Source organism: Bufo bufo, chromosome 3 (genome assembly GCF_905171765.1).
Source record: "Bufo bufo chromosome 3, aBufBuf1.1, whole genome shotgun sequence".
In the NCBI taxonomy this organism is placed as follows: domain Eukaryota; kingdom Metazoa; phylum Chordata; class Amphibia; order Anura; family Bufonidae; genus Bufo; species Bufo bufo.
In genome coordinates this window covers 290198057-290216304 of record NC_053391.1, presented here as the reverse complement: position 1 = coordinate 290216304, position 18248 = coordinate 290198057, and the positions used below count along the sequence as shown (strand labels likewise).

At 43.3% G+C, this 18248-nt stretch overlaps 1 protein-coding gene across 3 annotated transcripts in view; it reads right to left on the bottom strand.

Moving 5' to 3' along the window:
* The window catches only part of BAK1 (BCL2 antagonist/killer 1), a 275538-nt gene that overhangs the window by 112979 nt on the left and 144311 nt on the right, over positions 1-18248 (bottom strand). For all 3 annotated transcript variants that reach the window (XM_040424183.1, XM_040424185.1, XM_040424184.1), the window contains exons 3-4: positions 15035-15152; positions 6607-6750 (exon numbers count right to left, since the gene is read on the bottom strand). In XM_040424183.1, coding sequence (XP_040280117.1) covers positions 6607-6750; positions 15035-15152 — 262 coding nt within the window. The remainder of the gene's footprint in view (positions 1-6606; positions 6751-15034; positions 15153-18248) is intronic.

Below are 18248 nucleotides of genomic sequence, written 5' to 3'. Positions count from 1 at the left end.
CAGGAGAAAAAAAATCCTATCCTTGATTTACTATTTCAGGTTCCACTATGCATATGCCAATACATGACGTGCGCACTGCAAATCAGATGCTTCACCTTTTCTGCAACCAGGGCTCCAAAGAAGGGATCTGAATTAAATGGACTGAGCAGGAACTGAGCCAGTTTCTTTATTTACTGTGCAGCCTCTTTAATTTCGGGATATTTGCTATTCAAGGCATTATGCTGAGGGTGTGATGTGGGGTTGTGGTCATTAAAATCAGCCAGGTTGCATGTCTGTAAACATTTTGGGCCATCCATGATTTTTGGTTCAGTTGTCTATAAAAAAAAAAAATTGTAGGATGTCAACCCTGCACTGCTGTCTGGTCTGTATTTGTTTTAGTGATTGTAGTTATTTTGTTGTCTGCAGTCTGTATTTACTCTGGGGTTTGTTCCTGAATACACTTGTGATTAAGATAGCGATGTTTGGGGTATATGTAAATGGATGGCATAGTGCATTACCTAACCCACATTCTGATCTAATCTCTCTGATGCAACTGGTGAAAAATAGTGAATGATGGTGTATCTGTGTGTGCTGTATACTTTATGTGTGTATATACACTATACACTCACTAAAGAATTATTAGGAACACCTGTTCTATTTCTCATTAATGCAATTATCTAGTCAACCAATCACATGGCAGTTGCTTCAATGCATTTAGGGGTGTGGTCCTGGTCAAGACAATCTCCTGAACTCCAAACTGACTGTCAGAATGGGAAAGAAAGGTGATTTAAGCAATTTTGACCGTGGCATGGTTGTTGGTGCCAGACGGGCCGGTCTGAGTATTTCACAATCTGCTCAGTTACTGGGATTTTCACGCACAACCATTTCTAGGGTTTACAAAGAATGGTGTGAAAAGGGAAAAACATCCAGTATGCGGCAGTACTGTGGGCAAAAATGCCTTGTGGATGCTAGAGGTCAGAGGAGAATGGGCCGACTGATTCAAGCTGATAGAAGAGCAACGTTGACTGAAATAACCACTCGTTACAACCGAGGTATGCAGCAAAGCATCTGTGAAGCCACAACACGCACAAACTTGAGGAGGATGGGCTACAACAGCAGAAGACCACACCGGGTACCACTCATCTCCACTACAAATAAGAAAAAAAGGCTACAATTTGCACAAGCTGACCAAAATTGGACTGTTGAAAACTGGAAAAATGTTGCCTGGTCTGATGAGTCTCGATTTCTGTTGAGACATTCAAATGGTAGAGTCCGAATTTGGCGTAAACAGAATGAGAACATGTATCCATCCTCTGATTGCTACTTCCAGCAGCTTAATGCACCATGTCACAAAGCTCGAATCATTTCAAATTGGTTTCTTGAACATGACAATGAGTTCACTGTACTAAAATGGCCCCCCCAGTCACCAGATCTCAACCCAATAGAGCATCTTTGGGATGTGGTGGAACGTGAGCTTCGTGCCCTGGATGTGCATCCCTCAAATCTCCATCAACTGCAAGATGCTATCCTATCAATATGGGCCAACATTTCTAAAGAATGCTATCAGCACCTTGTTGAATCAATGCCACGTAGAATTAAGGCAGTTCTGAAGGCAAAAGGGGGTCCAACACCATATTAGTATGGTGTTCCTAATAATTCTTTAGGTGAGTGTATATGGTGTATGTATAGGTGAACATGTGTCATGACGACGCATGTCAGCGGTTGAGTAGGGAACCTGTTGTTAAAACTTTGAATCCCACCCCTGCCTACACTAAATATACTGCCTCTCTTTGGACTTACTTTAGCCTACAATATTCACGGCAGTGTAGAGACCAGCTACATACGTACTCTGCTCAGAAGTCCCAGGTAGATGGGCGTGTTCAGTCTAAAAGAGGCGCTACCCTCAATATATACTACAAGAGAATTTAGACTAGAACCTTTAGAATCACAGGTGCATATTCATGAAGCAAACATAATTATAATGTCTGCACACCATTATACATACAAACAATAGAGCTAAGAAATGGGGGTCATTCTAAATATTATTAGAATGACTCCCATTTCTTAGTTCTATTGTTTGTATGTATAATGGTGTGCAGACATTTTGTTTTTTGTAATTATGTTTGCTTCATGAATATGCACCTGTGATTCTGAAGGTTCAATAGCATGTGCCACGGGTCTCTGCTATTTAAAATAGCAAAAACCCTGCGGCTATGGCACCCACTGCACATGTGAGTGGGTGCCATATTCAGAGACTGGACTTCCGCCGTACATTTATGGCAGAGGTCCTTAAGGGGATATATGGTGTGTGTGTATACCTGATGCACATATAAGCCTGTCACAGACTGTCCCTCTCAGTATTACTAATGACAAATATATTCCTGCTTGTCTGTATGGGAGGATCCCTGGATTCATCTCCTAGTTGTGGACCAAGGATTGGAGCAGCAGACAGCACTAGAGCTTGAGATGAGTAACTACTGGACACTAGTTATTTGGCTCCCATAGAACCTTAACCCCTTCTCAACAAATACAAAATATAATAATACACATAGTATAAGTTTTGCTGAGGACAAGACCCATAAATATGCAGCAAAGTCTGAATGTCCTAGGTTGGGTTTTGCCATGGAGTTTTTCCCAAATCTGACCACAGATTTTACACTTTGCATTGTATGTACAAAGAGGCATCTCTCAAGGAAGAGAACCATCTTGCCACTGCCTATTCGTTTTCCATTGTACATTTCCAATAAGTCTCCATACCATGGAGTACTTCTAGTAAGTCTTCATATAGGACTGGTCTTTTTAAGGACATTCAGCACCCTACCTAAGCTGCATTCAAGGCATCGCACCCAGCCAGCCACAATCGTACTCCCTTCTGATGAGGAGCAAGCATCCCTAAGCAGCTGAAACAGCTGTCTACAGATGGATATATGGGTTGGCTACATTAATCCCAAAGCTTGTTGGAAAGTTGGATTTTAACTCATAGGGAGACACTTCCAAGAGGTGGAGCTAGCAATATGGTACCCTTTCCTTGGAAGATACCTATTTGCATATTAATTTCCCATATAGCATAGCCAATAAGTCTCCATACCAAGGAGTAATTCCAGTAAAGGAGATTCAGCACCCTGTCTAAGTTGCATTCAAGGCATCACACCCAACCGGTCACAAACAGCGGTCTACAGATGGATATCTGGCGTGGCTATATTCCCTTGTCAAATTCCAAGTCTTGTTGGAAACTTGACTTATAGGGAGCCACTTTGAAGAGGTGGCGCTGATTAGATAATTCTCTTCCTTGGGAAGAGATGGAGCATTACCAGTAAGTCTCCATTGAGTATTTCTGCTAAGTCTCCATACAGGATTGGTCTCTATAAGGAAATTTAGCACCCTTCCTAAGATACTTTGCATTGCAAAGTGTAAAATGTAAGGCCAGGTTTTAATAAAAATTCCACAAAATATACAGCATTTGCTCTGGACATTTGAAATCTACAACACAGGCAGTGGTGGGATGGGATGTGGTGGGCACCAATTTACTTTTCACCTCAGGTGGCAGAAAGGCTAGGTGCACCCCAGGGTTTGGTACAATGTTCTTCCAATATGTACAGCTATAACAAACATTTCTCAATTTTTTTGTACTAGAACTGTGGCATGTGAACATATTCTTAGAGGTAATGAGCCATAATATGGCATTCATAGAAGTCTATGGTGTCCAATTGTACCTCCGTATGCCTGACCCTTTATATGGAGGGAAACAAGCATAAAGACTTACTGTCAGTTTATATGGACATATTTTGTAAAAATAATCTTTTTTTCCTAATTCTAATTAAATAAAGAGAATACCGAATTGCTTGTGTTTGAAAGAACTAGACATCACTTTTTAAGAATTATCACCATGATTTTAATGTAGCTCATAAAATGTTTCAAAAGCCTTTCAGTTTTTCTGTGTGGACGTAATTACAAATTAAAAAGGGATAATTATTTTTCATTATGTAGTTGAATCAACCCATTACGCTTGCTTGCAGTTTGCTATTCGTGTGTGTTTCTCTACAAACATTACTTGCAGGAACAGTCCCTCCCCGGGTTCTATATAAATCAACTTCAATACTGTCACAATTAATCCAACTCTGTGCACAGCATGAAAATCAAAGACATTCTGTACCACTCTATTTTCATTCTAATTCTGAGGTGATGCTCACGGGTACCCTGGCTGACTATATTCTCTTTTAATCCTACCTTTCAATGGTCTCAATTTGCATCACACCAAACACCTAGAGCGCGTACAAACATATTGTGGCAAAACAGCAAAGAGCATGTTATTAAATCATGTACAAGGATTATATTTGTTTATCTGTTAAGGAAAATCAGTGGCAAATATGCAAAAAGTAATATATAATTATTCTGCTTTTGCAGTACCCCAGAAAAGGGTACTTGCAAACTGTTCTTGATATTTTATGTTATTTAATGTAATAATGCATTGTATTGTGCCATTATCTTTTGCATGGGTCACTCACAGGAAGGGAAGGGAAGGAAAGGAAGGGAGGGAAAGGAAGGGAGGGAAAGAAAGGAAGGGAAAGGAAGGAAGGAAGGGAAGGAAGAAAGGAAGGAAGGGAGGGAAGCAAGGAAGGCTCCATTTGCTTCATTCCTGACAGGACCAAATCGAAGTTCCAGAGAATCACCTTCTCTGAGGATTATGTATTGTGAAAGACCTCACCATTTCTACAGTACTCCAGAAAGAGAAAAAAAAAAAAAAAAAAGGAAAAGGACCAAAAAGGTACAAAATCAGCATGGCTGAGCATTGGAGTCAGTAAGGTATTTTGCTGTTTAAGACTGCTTTAGACTTTACCACTGTGAGAGGTACATTGCTGATACACCCTTCACACTTGGACATACCGTAGTCTGGTTAACCATAACTTTAACCTCGTATCACTCAGTTGGAAATTACAAAACCATTGCAAGTGTAATATTGCCAGCCATAGATTCTGTAGAGAGAGACTCTTGGAAGATATAGAGGAAAGAGTTCTAAAATTCCCTCCCATACGCAAATCCATACATTGCTATCTGGGAGGATTTGCACTGTGAATTATTTGGAACTGTGTTTTGATTACACTTTAGTAAAGAGAGACATTTAGTTCCCACAACTTGCCTGGGTACTAACTCCTGCTCCATATGCTGGCCATTGCACCTACACCAAACCTATAACATAAAAGGCACCCAAATCAGGGTGTGCCCTAAGGGAAGAAAGAGTGCACCTTCCCAACACTGCCCTGGCCCTAGGGAGCATTGTTGTGGGGATTGCCAGTGTGATTGACTGTTACAGCCAGAGCCACTACGACTCCCATCCTCTGCTATGCTCCTTCTGGGCTTGTGGCACTTTTAATATGTAAATTAAATAGATGAAAGAATTAAAAAGAATAGTGAGGATAAGGATGATAGGCTAGAGAATACAAATAATTAAAGGAACAAGAAAACAGATACTATATAATATAATATTACCTGAAGCTGAAGGCAGAATCCTAGCCCATAAAGTGGGCTGGGAGGCAGAAGAGAGAAAAGAAAAGTTATACAAGCACTCTTAACCCTGATGTAATTTGCATACATAATACAGTAGCATTAGTGTTTGCTGGTTAAAAGGGTTTTCCATGACTTTTATACTGATGACCTATCCATGTCCAACCGATGAATGTGATGTCACATGACCTAGGCTTAGCTGTAAGAAGGCTGTGGTGCTACTGCAAGCAATGGTGCCTTCTCAAACAGCTGATCGGCAAGGGTCCCGGGTGTTGCTACCCCCACCAATATGATGCTGAAGACCTATCCACCACAAGAATATTTTTTATTTTACACTTAGCCTACAAACTTTTAAAGGTATTCTCATCTCAGACATTTATGGTCTAGCCCCAGGATATGCCATAAATGTCTGATAGATTTTGTTGTGGGCACCTACATCTATCATTAGAATGGTAGTCCCATAACCTCATCATGGAGAATGCCTCATCCAGGCTGAATTGGCCAGGTTTATGGAAACAGCTGAGCTCGCTGTGCTATACTGTTTGTGTAATTCCTATCCCACAAGTTACAGAGTGATACAATGTGCTATGCAATGGTAATTACAAAAACAGCATGGTATACTGAGCATGTTTTTTTCTGTAAACCCAGTCACATTGCGCAGCCTGAATGCTGTGGCCAGCAGGATAGGGTGAGGAGAGATGAGGCGAGGGACCCCTGTTTTAGAGAAAGGTGCGAGTCCCAGAGGTGAGACCTTCCTCTTTCGACAAATGTATGGCATATACCAGGCATGCTCAACCTGCGGCCCTCCAGCTGTTGTAAAACTACAACTCCCACAATACCCTGCTGTAGGCTGATAGCTGTAGGCTGTTCGGGCATGCTGGGAGTTGTAGTTTTGCAACAGCTGGAGGGCCGCAGGTTGAGCATGCCTGGCATATACTGTGGATGGACAATAAATATCTGAGGTGTGAATAGCCTTTAACTTATTGCTGGCTATATACATACAGATTCTGCTACAAAATCATTATTTCAAGCAACAGGATAAACGGGAATTAAGTGAGACCTACTAAACTGCAGAGATGTGTTTCTTTCAGTCCGCAATGCAGATTCATAGATTTTCTTTATTACCTGGAAGCTATTTTTTTGAAGATATCGTAAGCATTTTCCAGGTTGGGGTCCAAGTCTTTAAGGAAATTGTCGAATGTTGTCTCATATCGCTTATATATGTCATCACCAATTGCAGCTAATTGCTTCCCCAAATTGTCTAAATCTCTATGGAAAGGGAAAAACAGAAATATTATTTTAATGAATTAAGCATTTTTTGTTACTCATAAACTGAAACCAATAATTATAATTGATTGATTCCTTGCTCAAAAGGATTGTCTCTTGACCGACATTGGTGGCATTTGACAAGACTATCCCATCAGTGTTCCATCAGAAAAGATCATACCGCTGTGACCGCCTCCATCCTCTATCAGCTCTAGGCAGCCACATGGTCTGTCTTTTAATAACAATTTGGCCATTTGAGAAAGATGGAGCCAGAAGGATATAAGGTTGGGAAATTGCTAGTGATGATCAAGCATGCTCGGCCGAACACCATTGCAGGTAAGAACTGCCCTCACTGTAATGCTGTAGCCATGTTGGCTGCTGTCATTACAGTGATTGGCTGGCCGGCACCCGATGACGAATATTTGGCTCAATATTAGTCAGGGAGAGCTGTGCTGAGGAAGGGACAGACAGTGTAGCGAGTGATTTGAAGAATATTTTTAGAGACCCAAAAGTCTTTTTAAGGACTATTGTGTGTGGCAGCAGCAATCTATATTTTTAGCGCATCCTGCGCTAAATTGCTATAACTTTACAGACTCAAAAGTCCTTCTAAGGACTATTGTGTGTGGCAGCAATATCTATTTTTAGCGCATCTTGTGCTAAATAGCATACAATACTTAGGCCGCTGCAGACAGCGACATTAGCTGCACCACATCTCCAGTGTAAAGTGTGCGCATAAAAAAAAAAAAACTGTAACATCCAGTGTACTTTTTCTGTAGACTATGTCCGCTGTGGACAGTGACATTATCTCCCCCACATCTCCAGTGTAAAGTGTGCGCATCCAAAAAAATATCTATGACATCCAGTGTACTTTGTCAATAGACTGTCTCCGCTTCTGACAGTGATATTACTAGGGCCACATCTGCAGTGTAACATGTGCGCTTCAAAAATGTATCTGTCACATACAGTGTACTTTTTTGTGGAGACGCTGCAGACAGTGACATTGCCAGTGGTACCTCTCCTGTATAACGTTTCCTCATCCCAAATACCTGTGACATTCCCTGCAATTTTTCATTAGCTGCTGGTGACAGCATTGACATTGCCCGCAGAATATCTCCTGTGTGACGTTTCCACATCCCAAATACCATTTTAAACTTGTTTGTGCATACACTTCCAAATCCTATGCTACTGTAAGTGTGACAGACTTTCAATCATATATAACATTTAATATGAAGAAGGCGAGCAGTAAGGGACGTGGCAGTGGTCGTGATGCTGATGGTGCATGCAGAGGCCGTGGCCCTGGGCGCGGTGAAACTGTGCCTGCTGCCAGAGCACAAGAAAAACAATCATCCACGATACCTAGCTTCATGTCCCAGTTTGCAGGGCGGCGCAGGACACCACTCTTGAAGTCATACCAGTGCGACCAGGTGGTCGGTTGGATTGCAGCAGATAATGCTTCCAGTCGGTTATGCACCACCCTGGTCTTCTACCAAGTCCAGTCTCAGTAGCCAAGAGTCTGCTCAACCCAATCCTCACCCTGATCCTCCTTCCTCCCAGGAGAGTCTGGGCAAACAATTGATTCCACACTCGGATATTCTGAGGAGCTCTTTTCAGCACCATTCTTTGATTTGGCCCTCTCGCCAAGAATGCTTGAAGAGGGACAGATCTTGTGCCCGAATTCCCAATCTCTTGAGCATACACAATCACAAGAAGATGACGGTGGGGAACGGCAATTACTGTTTAATGAGGTGGATGATAATGAGACACAGTTGCCAATAACTCAACGGCAATTACTGTCTCAAGAGGTTGATGAAGAGGATGAGACACAGTTGTCAATCACTATGGTAGTGGTTAGGTCAACAAGTCAGGAGGATGAGCAGAGTGAGGAAGTGGAAGAGGAGGTGGTGGAAAATGAAGTCACTGACCCAACCTGGGAAGGTGGAAAGCTGAGTGAGGACAGCAGTACAGTGGGGGAGGGATCTGCTGCACTGCAACAGGCTGGAAGAGGCAGTGGGGTGGCAAAAGGGAGAAGGTGGGCCACACCAAACAGGCCCGCAACTGTTCCATGGAGCATCCCCTTGTGGAAATCTCCCTTGCCAAGGGATAGGTGTTCTGTAGTATGGCGCTTTTTGGAGGAAAGTACGGATGACAAAAGAATAGTAGTTTGCAACCTGTGCTGTACCAAAATGAGCCAGGGCGTGAACACTAGCAACTTCACCACCACCAGCATGATCCACCACATGGCATCCAAGCACCGTAATAAGTGGGACAAACGCCTGGGTCCACAATCAGTGTCTGCAGGTCACACCACTGCCTCCTCTTCCCCTGTGTTATGTGCTGGCCAATCTCCTGTCCAAGATGCAGGCCCAGATGCCTCCCGCCCTGCACCCGGACCTTTGCAAGCACCATCAGCAACCACATCCACTTCCATGTCCCAGTGCAGCATACAGGTGTCCTTAGCAAAGGCCTTTAAATGCAAGCGCAAATACCTAGCCACCCACCCACAGGCCATAGCACTAAATGTGCAGATTTCCAAATTACTGGCCCTGGAAATGTTGCCATTTAGGCTTGTAGACACTGAGGCCTTCCGTAGCCTGATGTCGGCGGCTGTCCCACGTTATGCAGTCCCCAGCCACCACTATTTTTCAAGGTGTGCCATGCCCGCCTTACACCAACATGTGTCCCGTAACATCACACGGGCCCTGACCAACGCAGTTCCTGGCAAGGTCCACTTAACCACGGACACATGGACAAGTGCATTTGGCCAGGGACGCTACATTTCCCTGACGGCACACTGGGTGAATGTAGTGGAGTGAGTCGTACCCTGCAATGGCACAGGTGCTACCGACGCCAAGTATTGCGTGCCCTAATTCCATCAGGGTTTCCACCACCACCTACGTTAGTTGCTAAAACCCCCACTTCTCCTCCACCTCCTCTACTTTCACCTCCGAATTATCCACGTGCAGCACCAGTCAGTCATCAGTCGGTAGCTGAAAGCAGTGTAGCACTGCAGTGGGGAAGCGGCAACAGGCCGAGCTGAAGCTGACATGCTTAGGGGACAAACACCGCCGCAGAGCTGTGGCAGGGGACAGACTAAGCTGTGGCTCTTGCCACTCAATCTAGAACCATGGTTGTGTCTGATAATGTGACATGGTTGTGACATGTGACATGGTTGTGTCTGATAATGGCCGTAACTTGGTGGCGGCTTTGGAGCTTGGCAAGCTCAGACACATCCCATGCCTAGCCCACGTCTTAAACTTTGTGGTTCAGCGGTTTCTCAAAACCTACCCCAATTCACCTGAGCTACTGGTGTGTGCACATTTCCAAAAGTCATCGACAGCTTCAGCCAGTCTGTCAACGCTGCAGCAGCGCTTAAAATTGCCAGCTCATCGGCTGTTGTGTGACGTGAGCAGACGCTGGAACTCTACGTTCCATATGTTGGCCAGGCTTTGTGAGCAGCAGACTGCAGTAGTGGAATACCAAATGCAACATGGGTGTCGCTTCCTCTATTCACAAGCGAGGAGTGGGCATGGATGTCTGACCTCTGTGAGGTTTTAAGAAACTTTGAGGAATCAACTCAGATGGTGAGCAGCGATAACGCTATTATCAGCGTAACCATCCCACTTCTGTGTCTACTCAAACGCTCGCTGCTCACAATTAAGGACGATGCTTTGCATGTGGAAGAGGTGGAAATGGGGGAAGACATTACACAGGGTGATAGCCAGACCACCCTCAGTTTGTTTTCTTAGCGCGAATTGGACGATGAAGAGGAGGAGGAGGAGCAAGAGACAGTTGCCACCACTACAAAGGGTAGTCCCAATGGAAGTTTAATTCCACCTGTTCTTCATGGGTGGACAGAAGAGGAGGATGAGGAGATTGAGAGTGATCCTCCTGATGACGACAGCAAAGTCTTGCCTGTTGTTACTCTGGCACACATGGCTTACTTCATGTTAGGCTGCCTTTCCCGCGACACGCACGTTACTCGCATTTTAGACAACATGGATTACTGGTTGTTCACCCTTCTTGACCCCCGCGACAAAGAGAACTTCTCATCTCTCATTCCTCTGGTGGAGAGGATGAGCAAAACAGTGCAATACCAGAAGATCCTTGTTGAAAAATTGCTCCAAAAATTTCCATCTGACAACGCTGGCGGCAGTATCCGTAGTTCCTTGGGCAACCGAGGAGGGGAGACAAAGAGGAACACACAGCAGTTCCAACAGAGGCAGGGCAACACTCTCCAAAGCCTGGGACAGTTTCATGACACCCCGCCAGCAGCCTCACCCTGATGAGCGGCCTAGTGTCACAAGGAGGGAAAAATGTTGGAAGATGGTGAAGAAGAACATAGCATACCGTGTCAGCGTCCTCAATGATCCCTCAGTGCCTTACAACTACTGGGTGTCCAAGTTGGACACATGGCACAAAATGGCGCTCTACACCTTGGAAGTGCTGGCCTGCCCTGCCGCCAGCATTCTGTCTGAGGGGGTATTTAGTGCTGCTGGCGGCATTATAACAGATAAGTGTATCCGCCTGTCAACTGAAAATGCTGAAAATGCTGACAGGTTAACTCTTATAAAAATGAATAAGGCCTGGATTGACCATGACTTCTCGACTCCACCAGAGGAAGGCTGATGAACATAAAGGCACTTTAAATGTGGCTTTTATAATGTACTGAATACACTGTATTCCCATGCACCCCTTCCACCACAAACAAGGGTATATGGTTGAATCTTCCTTTTCTCATCCTCCTTCTCCTCTTCCATCATATCAACATACTTATTTGTCACATATAATGCCCTCGCGTATATGCCCTTCGCATATAATGTTTTACAGGATCGTATATAATTTTTTCGAGGGTCAACTCATTAGCAGGCCCTCACCTACAATGTTTTACAGGGCCAACTCACCAGCAGGCCCTCGCACATAATTTTTTAGATGGGTCAGCTCACCAGCAGGCCCTCACCTACAATGTTTTACAGGGTCAGCTCACCAGCAGGCCTTCACCTACTATCTTTTACAGGGTCAACTCACCAGCAGGCCCTCGCATATAATGTTTTACAGGGTCAGCTCACCAGCAGGCCCTCACCTACAATGTTTTACAGGGTCAGCTCACCAGCAGGCCTTCACCTACAATGTTTTACAGGGTCAGCTCACCAGCAGGCCTTCACCTACAATCTTTTACATGGTCAGCTCACCTGAAGGCCCTCGCATATAATTTTTTAGAGGGTCAGCTCACCTGCAGGACCTAACCTACAACCTTTTAGAGGGTCAGCTCCCCAGCAGGCCCTCGCATATAATTTTTTACAGGGTCAGCTCACCAGCAGACCTTCACCTACAATCTTTTACAGGGTCAGCTCACCAGCAGGCCCGCACCTCAAATCTTTTACAGGGTAAGCTCACCAGCAGGCCCTCGCATATAATGTTTTATAGAGTCAGCTCACCAGCAGGCCCTCACATATAATTTTTTACAGGGTGAGCTCACCAGCAGGCCTTTACCTACAATCTTTTACAGGGTCAGCTCATTTGCAGGCCCTCGCATATAATGTATTAGAGGGTCATCTCACCTGCAGGCCCTCACCTTCAACCTTTTAGAGGGTCAGCTCACCAGCAGGCCCTCACCTGCAATCTTTTACAGGGTCAGCTCACCTGCAGGCCCTCACCTACAATCTTTTACAGGGTCAGCTCACCTGCAGGCCCGCATCTAAAATCTTTTACAGGGTCAGCTCACCTGCAGGCTCTTACCTAATTATACCTAATAGGTAATTTACGCACATTTTGCCTCGCTTGGATGTGCCATTTCTCAGGCTCCTTCTCCGGAATCGAACACTGATTCACCGTTACCCATGGTCACCATGGTTTGCGCTGAAAATAACATCAAAAGTTGATAGGGCAGACATCCGAATGGATCGTCGCCATCACGGGGACGTGCGATCGGCCCCATGTTATCTAGAGTCACCAAAGGCAGCAGGCCCTCGCCTATAATGTTTTAGATGGTCAGATCAGCAGGCCCTTGCTCCAAATGTTTTTGAGGGTGACCAGCAGGCCATCAATCATAATTTTTCAAATACAAAGGGTGTATGGGAGTGTCAGTTCCTTGTAATTTTTGGCAGCCCTTTCACTTAGTGCATAGGCTTTATGGGTGTAGGAGTCCCACTACATGAGCAATTGTACCACAATGTGAATGAAGCACTCCTTTATGTGATATACAGGTTGTATTGGAGTGCCTCTTCCTTGTAATTTTTGGCAGCACTTGCACTTTATATAGAAGTAAATATACAGGAAAGAATGTTTCCTAACAAAGTGGCGTACTACTCGGACAACATCGTTCCCAGCAGCGACCTGGGAGTCCAAGATGCATCGAGACATCATTCCCATGCTGTTTCCGAACCATTTCGGTGGTGTTTCCATCAATTTATGACCTTTTCCTATGAACCATATGAACCAGGCACCTTCCCCTCTTCAGAGCAGGGGGTGCCTAGTTTAATCCCGGTAGAGCACCCGAGCATTCCAATGTGCACGGCCAGAGCATCCGAGCACTTTGGTGCTTGATCAACACTAGAAATGCACTGTATGCATTCCGTATTTTGCGGAACGGAACAGCTGGCCGTTCATACTATCCTTGCCCATAATGCAGACAATAATAGGACATGTTCTATTTTTTTGCGGAACAGAAATACGGGCATATACGGAAACGGAATGCACACAGAGTAACCTCAGTTTTTTTTGAGGACCTACGGAAGTGAATGGTTCCGCATACGGTCCGCAAAAAAAAACGGAACAGACACGGAAAGAAAATACGTTCGTGTGCATGAGCCCTAAGAGATAGTCCAGACCAGCAGTCAATAATAGAACGTGTGAGTAACCACCGCCATAGGCCACCATCGTGCCTCTGTTAGAACTAAATGTATGCCATTATCAGAGAATGTAACCGCCAAGCATTGGATCCTGTACATATTTGTAATCACCAAACTTATTTGCCTATCACATAAAGTGGAATATTTTTGGGATTCCACCTCACCCCTCTGACCCTTATTGCAGCATCAAAGTTCTGTTGGTCCTCGGTCACATTACAAGAATATAAAATGTCATGCACTTTTCAAGCACCGCTGTCACTGTCACTTTATTTTAGTGAATGGTGTGGGTAGCTATTGGTGTGGCATTCAAGTTATGCCTGTACTCCTTTTTAATTTGGAGAGTTTAGCTAACTATGTATTGTGCATGGGGCCTCCCAACTCATTCCCTAAAGATAATGCCTGGGGAAATAAGGATTGGGCACATTAGATTTCAACTGCCCGATCCTTTTGTTCTGAGAATATATGCCACTGTCAGGGCTCTGACAGTGGATATTTTATTATTTCTGATCTCACACAAGCACTGTATATATTGCTGCCTCGATTGATCCTACCCAGTGTCTTGTCATGGAATCTGTTGCTGAGTCTAACTAGACTGAGCACAGCCATGACAGAGATACAGTATGTCAGTGTGTGCTGCTGTTTCCTGCACAGCCAGTGAAATCCTAGGAACGGAGACGAACTGGGAACTTAAAGTGGCTTGAAAAAAAAAAAAAAAAAAGGCTCCATGCTGTAGTCAAGTCCAAATTGACAGAAGGCAAAACAAGTAGGCAGGGACAACAAAAGTAGGCAAGGCCAGCAATACCATAGTGCACAACTGGCCAGGTGCATAAGCACTTGATGCTCCTAGCATTAATTAATTCTGACAGTACCAGATCATTATGTACTTGGACTCGGGCTCAGGCCGCCACCCCCTGTGCATTGGCCTACAGAGAAATTTCCCTGTAGGGTCTATGGCCAGCCCAGTCAGTCAGATCCCCACCCATCAGAAAGTGTGTCATTTACCAGCGGTATAGCATTAATTTCCGTGACTGGACATTTTGGACCTCTAAATGACACTATTTTAAAAGTGAACATTCAGTGCAAACATAAATACTGTACTGTTCTTACTGAATTAGAAATCTAGTATTTAAAGGAGAATTTTAATCTAAAGCCTTTATGGTATATCCATAGGATATGCTATGAATGCCTGATAAGGTACCAACTCTAGAACTTCCACCTATTGAGAGAAGTGGAGTCTCAGCTGTTTGATGCATTGGCTTCAATGGAAAGCAGGCCAATGCAGCTACTTTGCAGTGACAAATGGAGGTCAGGAAACTGTGGCTGTGCAGTAAATACATTTGTAAAACCACTATAATATTAGCAAATTATGCTTATATTTTTTTGTTTTCATTTCTAAATGTATAATTGTTAGCATTTAGATGTTAGCATCAGACAGGTACCGGTCACTTTGTCTTGCATCTTCTATTTCACAACTTAGTGGCCTCGACTCCTCATTTTCACTTCTCATTGCAGTCATGTGAAATGTGTAGCTAAGGAAAACAGCCTCTGCATGCTGCTCTGTAGAACAAAACCATAAGAAAATATATAAGCCCTGGGTCGAGAAAGCATCATCATGATGTTGCTACAAATAATGAAAAAATAAACTAGTAGTCATCAAAATTCAGTACATGGTTTACAGTAGAACAGAAAATATTACATTTTATCAAAACAGAATGAGACATTCATATATGTGCATGGGAATGAATTTGATGCATATTGTCTCCAACAAATTTCTTGCAAAATCCACACAAGGGGGAGTTCACATGACCGTTATTTTTCTGATCTGTCAGAAGAACAAAAAAAAATGGATCTGGTAGAAAAAACTGATCCTGTGCATCAGTTATGCACATTTAGCATCCATTTGAGCCATTTCAGTCAGAAATCCTTTATTTCAGATGGAAAAAAAGTCCTGCACGTAAGACTTTTTTTTACATCTAAAATAACGGATCTCTTTTTTTTTTATATATATATATATATATATATATATATATATATATATCTTTATTAGTATATAAAAAGAATACACAAGGAAAGAATTTGAGTAAACACTCAATATAGTTAATACCTTTTTTCCTTTTCCCTCTTCCCCCAACCCAACCCCCCTCCCCCACCCCAGCCCTGTGATGCGTCCACCCTCCCCTCCCGACCCCCTTCAACAGAGAAGAAAGGGGCAGGAGACAGGACGAGAAAAAAAGAAAGGGGAAAAAAAATAAAAATAACAATGACGGCTCTCTGACGGAAATGCCAAATGTGCATAACTGATGTAAAGAGTCTTCTATAGACCTAGTCGGGGCACGAGGTCTCTGGGAGAACATCAATTTAGAGACCATAAAACTTTCACACCCCTTATCTGTAAGATAATTAAGGACTCATTCTCAAGATCTTTGATATGTTGTTTATCTGATTCTCTTCACTAAATGTCCTGTTGGAGGCCTCTACGTTGGAGAAACAGGACAGAAAGGTCCCACCGCCACACAATTAAAGAGAAGAAGCTACACTTTCCTGTGGCTAAGCATTTCTGTAGCCCAGGACACAATGAAGAACACATGAAAGTTCTCATATTAAAAGGTAACTTCAAATCCCAAAGAGCTAGAAGAATTTGGGAATACAAATTTATATCACTGCTTGACACTTTGAATACTGGACTGAATTTGTCCCCGGGATTTATGACACACTACAAGATCTAAAGAGTCTTCTATAGACATAGTCGGGGCACCAGGTCTCTGACATAACATCAATTTAGAGACCATAAAATGTTCACACCCCTTATCTGTAAGATAATTAAGGACTCATTCTCAAGATCTTTGATATATTGTTCTGATATTTTTCAAATGTCCATTCATTCCCCCATGTCTCTGTTCTTATTGTATATATATATATTATATATATTGCTGTTTCTTCATGTATTCTTGTACTATGCCTGATGAAGAGAATGGTGATAACATCATTACTTCTATTTTTGTTAGCCATTAAAAGGTATCAAACCTGCAATACTCATAGTACATTCATAACATAGTAACATAGTACATAAGGCCGAAAAAAGACATTTGTCCATCCAGTTCGGCCTGTCATCCTACAAGTTGATCCAGAGGAAGGCAAAAAAAACCCTGTGAGGTAGAAGCCAATTTTCCTCACTTTAGGGGAATAAAAAATTCCTTCCCGACTCCAATCAGGCAATCAGAATAACTCCCTGGATCAACGACCCCTCTCTAGTAGCTATAGCCTGTAATATTATTACACTCCAGAAATACATCCAGGCCCCTCTTGAATTCCTTTATTGTACTCACCATCACCACCTCCTCAGGCAGAGAGTTCCATAGTCTCACTGCTCTTACCGTAAAGAACCCTTTTCTATGTTTGTGTACAAACCTTCTTTCCTCCAAACGCAGAGGATGTCCCCTCGTCACAGTCACAGTCCTGGGGATAAATAGATGATGGGATAGATCTCTGTACTGCCCCCTGATATATTTATACATAGTAATTAGATCTCCCCTCAGTCGTCTTTTTTCTAACGTGAATAACCCTAATTTTGATAATCTTTCAGGGTACTGTAGTTGCCCCATTCCAGTTATTACTTTAGTTGCCCTCCTCTGGACCCTCTCCAGCTCTGCTATGTCTGCCTTGTTTACAGGAGCCCAGAACTGTACACAGTACTCCATGTGTGGTCTGACCAGTGATTTGTAAAGTAGTAGGAATATGTTCTCATCACGGGCATCTATGCCCCTTTTGATGCAACCCATTATCTTATTGGCCTTGGCAGCCGCTGCCTGACACTGTTTTTTGCAGCTTAGTTTGCTGTTTATTAAAATTCCTAGATCCTTTTCCATGTCAGTGTTACCGAGTGTTTTACCATTTAGTATGTACGGGTGACTTGCATTATTCCTTCCCATGTGCATAACTTTACATTTCTCAGTGTTAAACCTCATCTGCCACTTATCTGCCCAAGCCTCCAATCTATCCAGATCCCTCTGTAGTAGTATACTGTCCTCTTCAGTGTTAATTACTTTACACAGTTTAGTGTCATCTGCGAAAATTGATATTTTACTATGCAAGCCTTCTACAAGATCATTAATAAATATATTGAAGAGAATAGGGCCCAATACTGACCCCTGAGGTACTCCACTAGTGACAGTGACCCAATCTGAGTATGTACCGTTAATAACCACCCTCTGTTTTCTATCATTGAGCCAGTTACTTACCCACTTACAGACGTTTTCTCCGAGTCCGAGCATTCTCATTTTATATACTAACCTTTTATGAGGTACAGTGTCAAATGCTTTGGAGAAGTCCAGATACACGACATCCATTGATTTGCCGCTGTCAAGTCTAGTACTTACCTCCTCATAGAAACTGATTAAATTAGTTTGACATGACCGATCCCTCACGAAGCCATGCTGATATGGCGTTATTTGCTTATTTCCCATAAGATGCTCTAACATAGCATCTCTCAGAAAACCTTCAAATAGTTTACCCACAACAGATGTTAAACTTACCGGCCTATAGTTTCCAGGCTCTGTTTTTGGACCCTTTTTGAATATTGGCACCACATTTGCCATGCGCCAATCCTGTGGGACATTCCCTGTCAGTACAGAGTCCGCAAATATCAGAAATAAG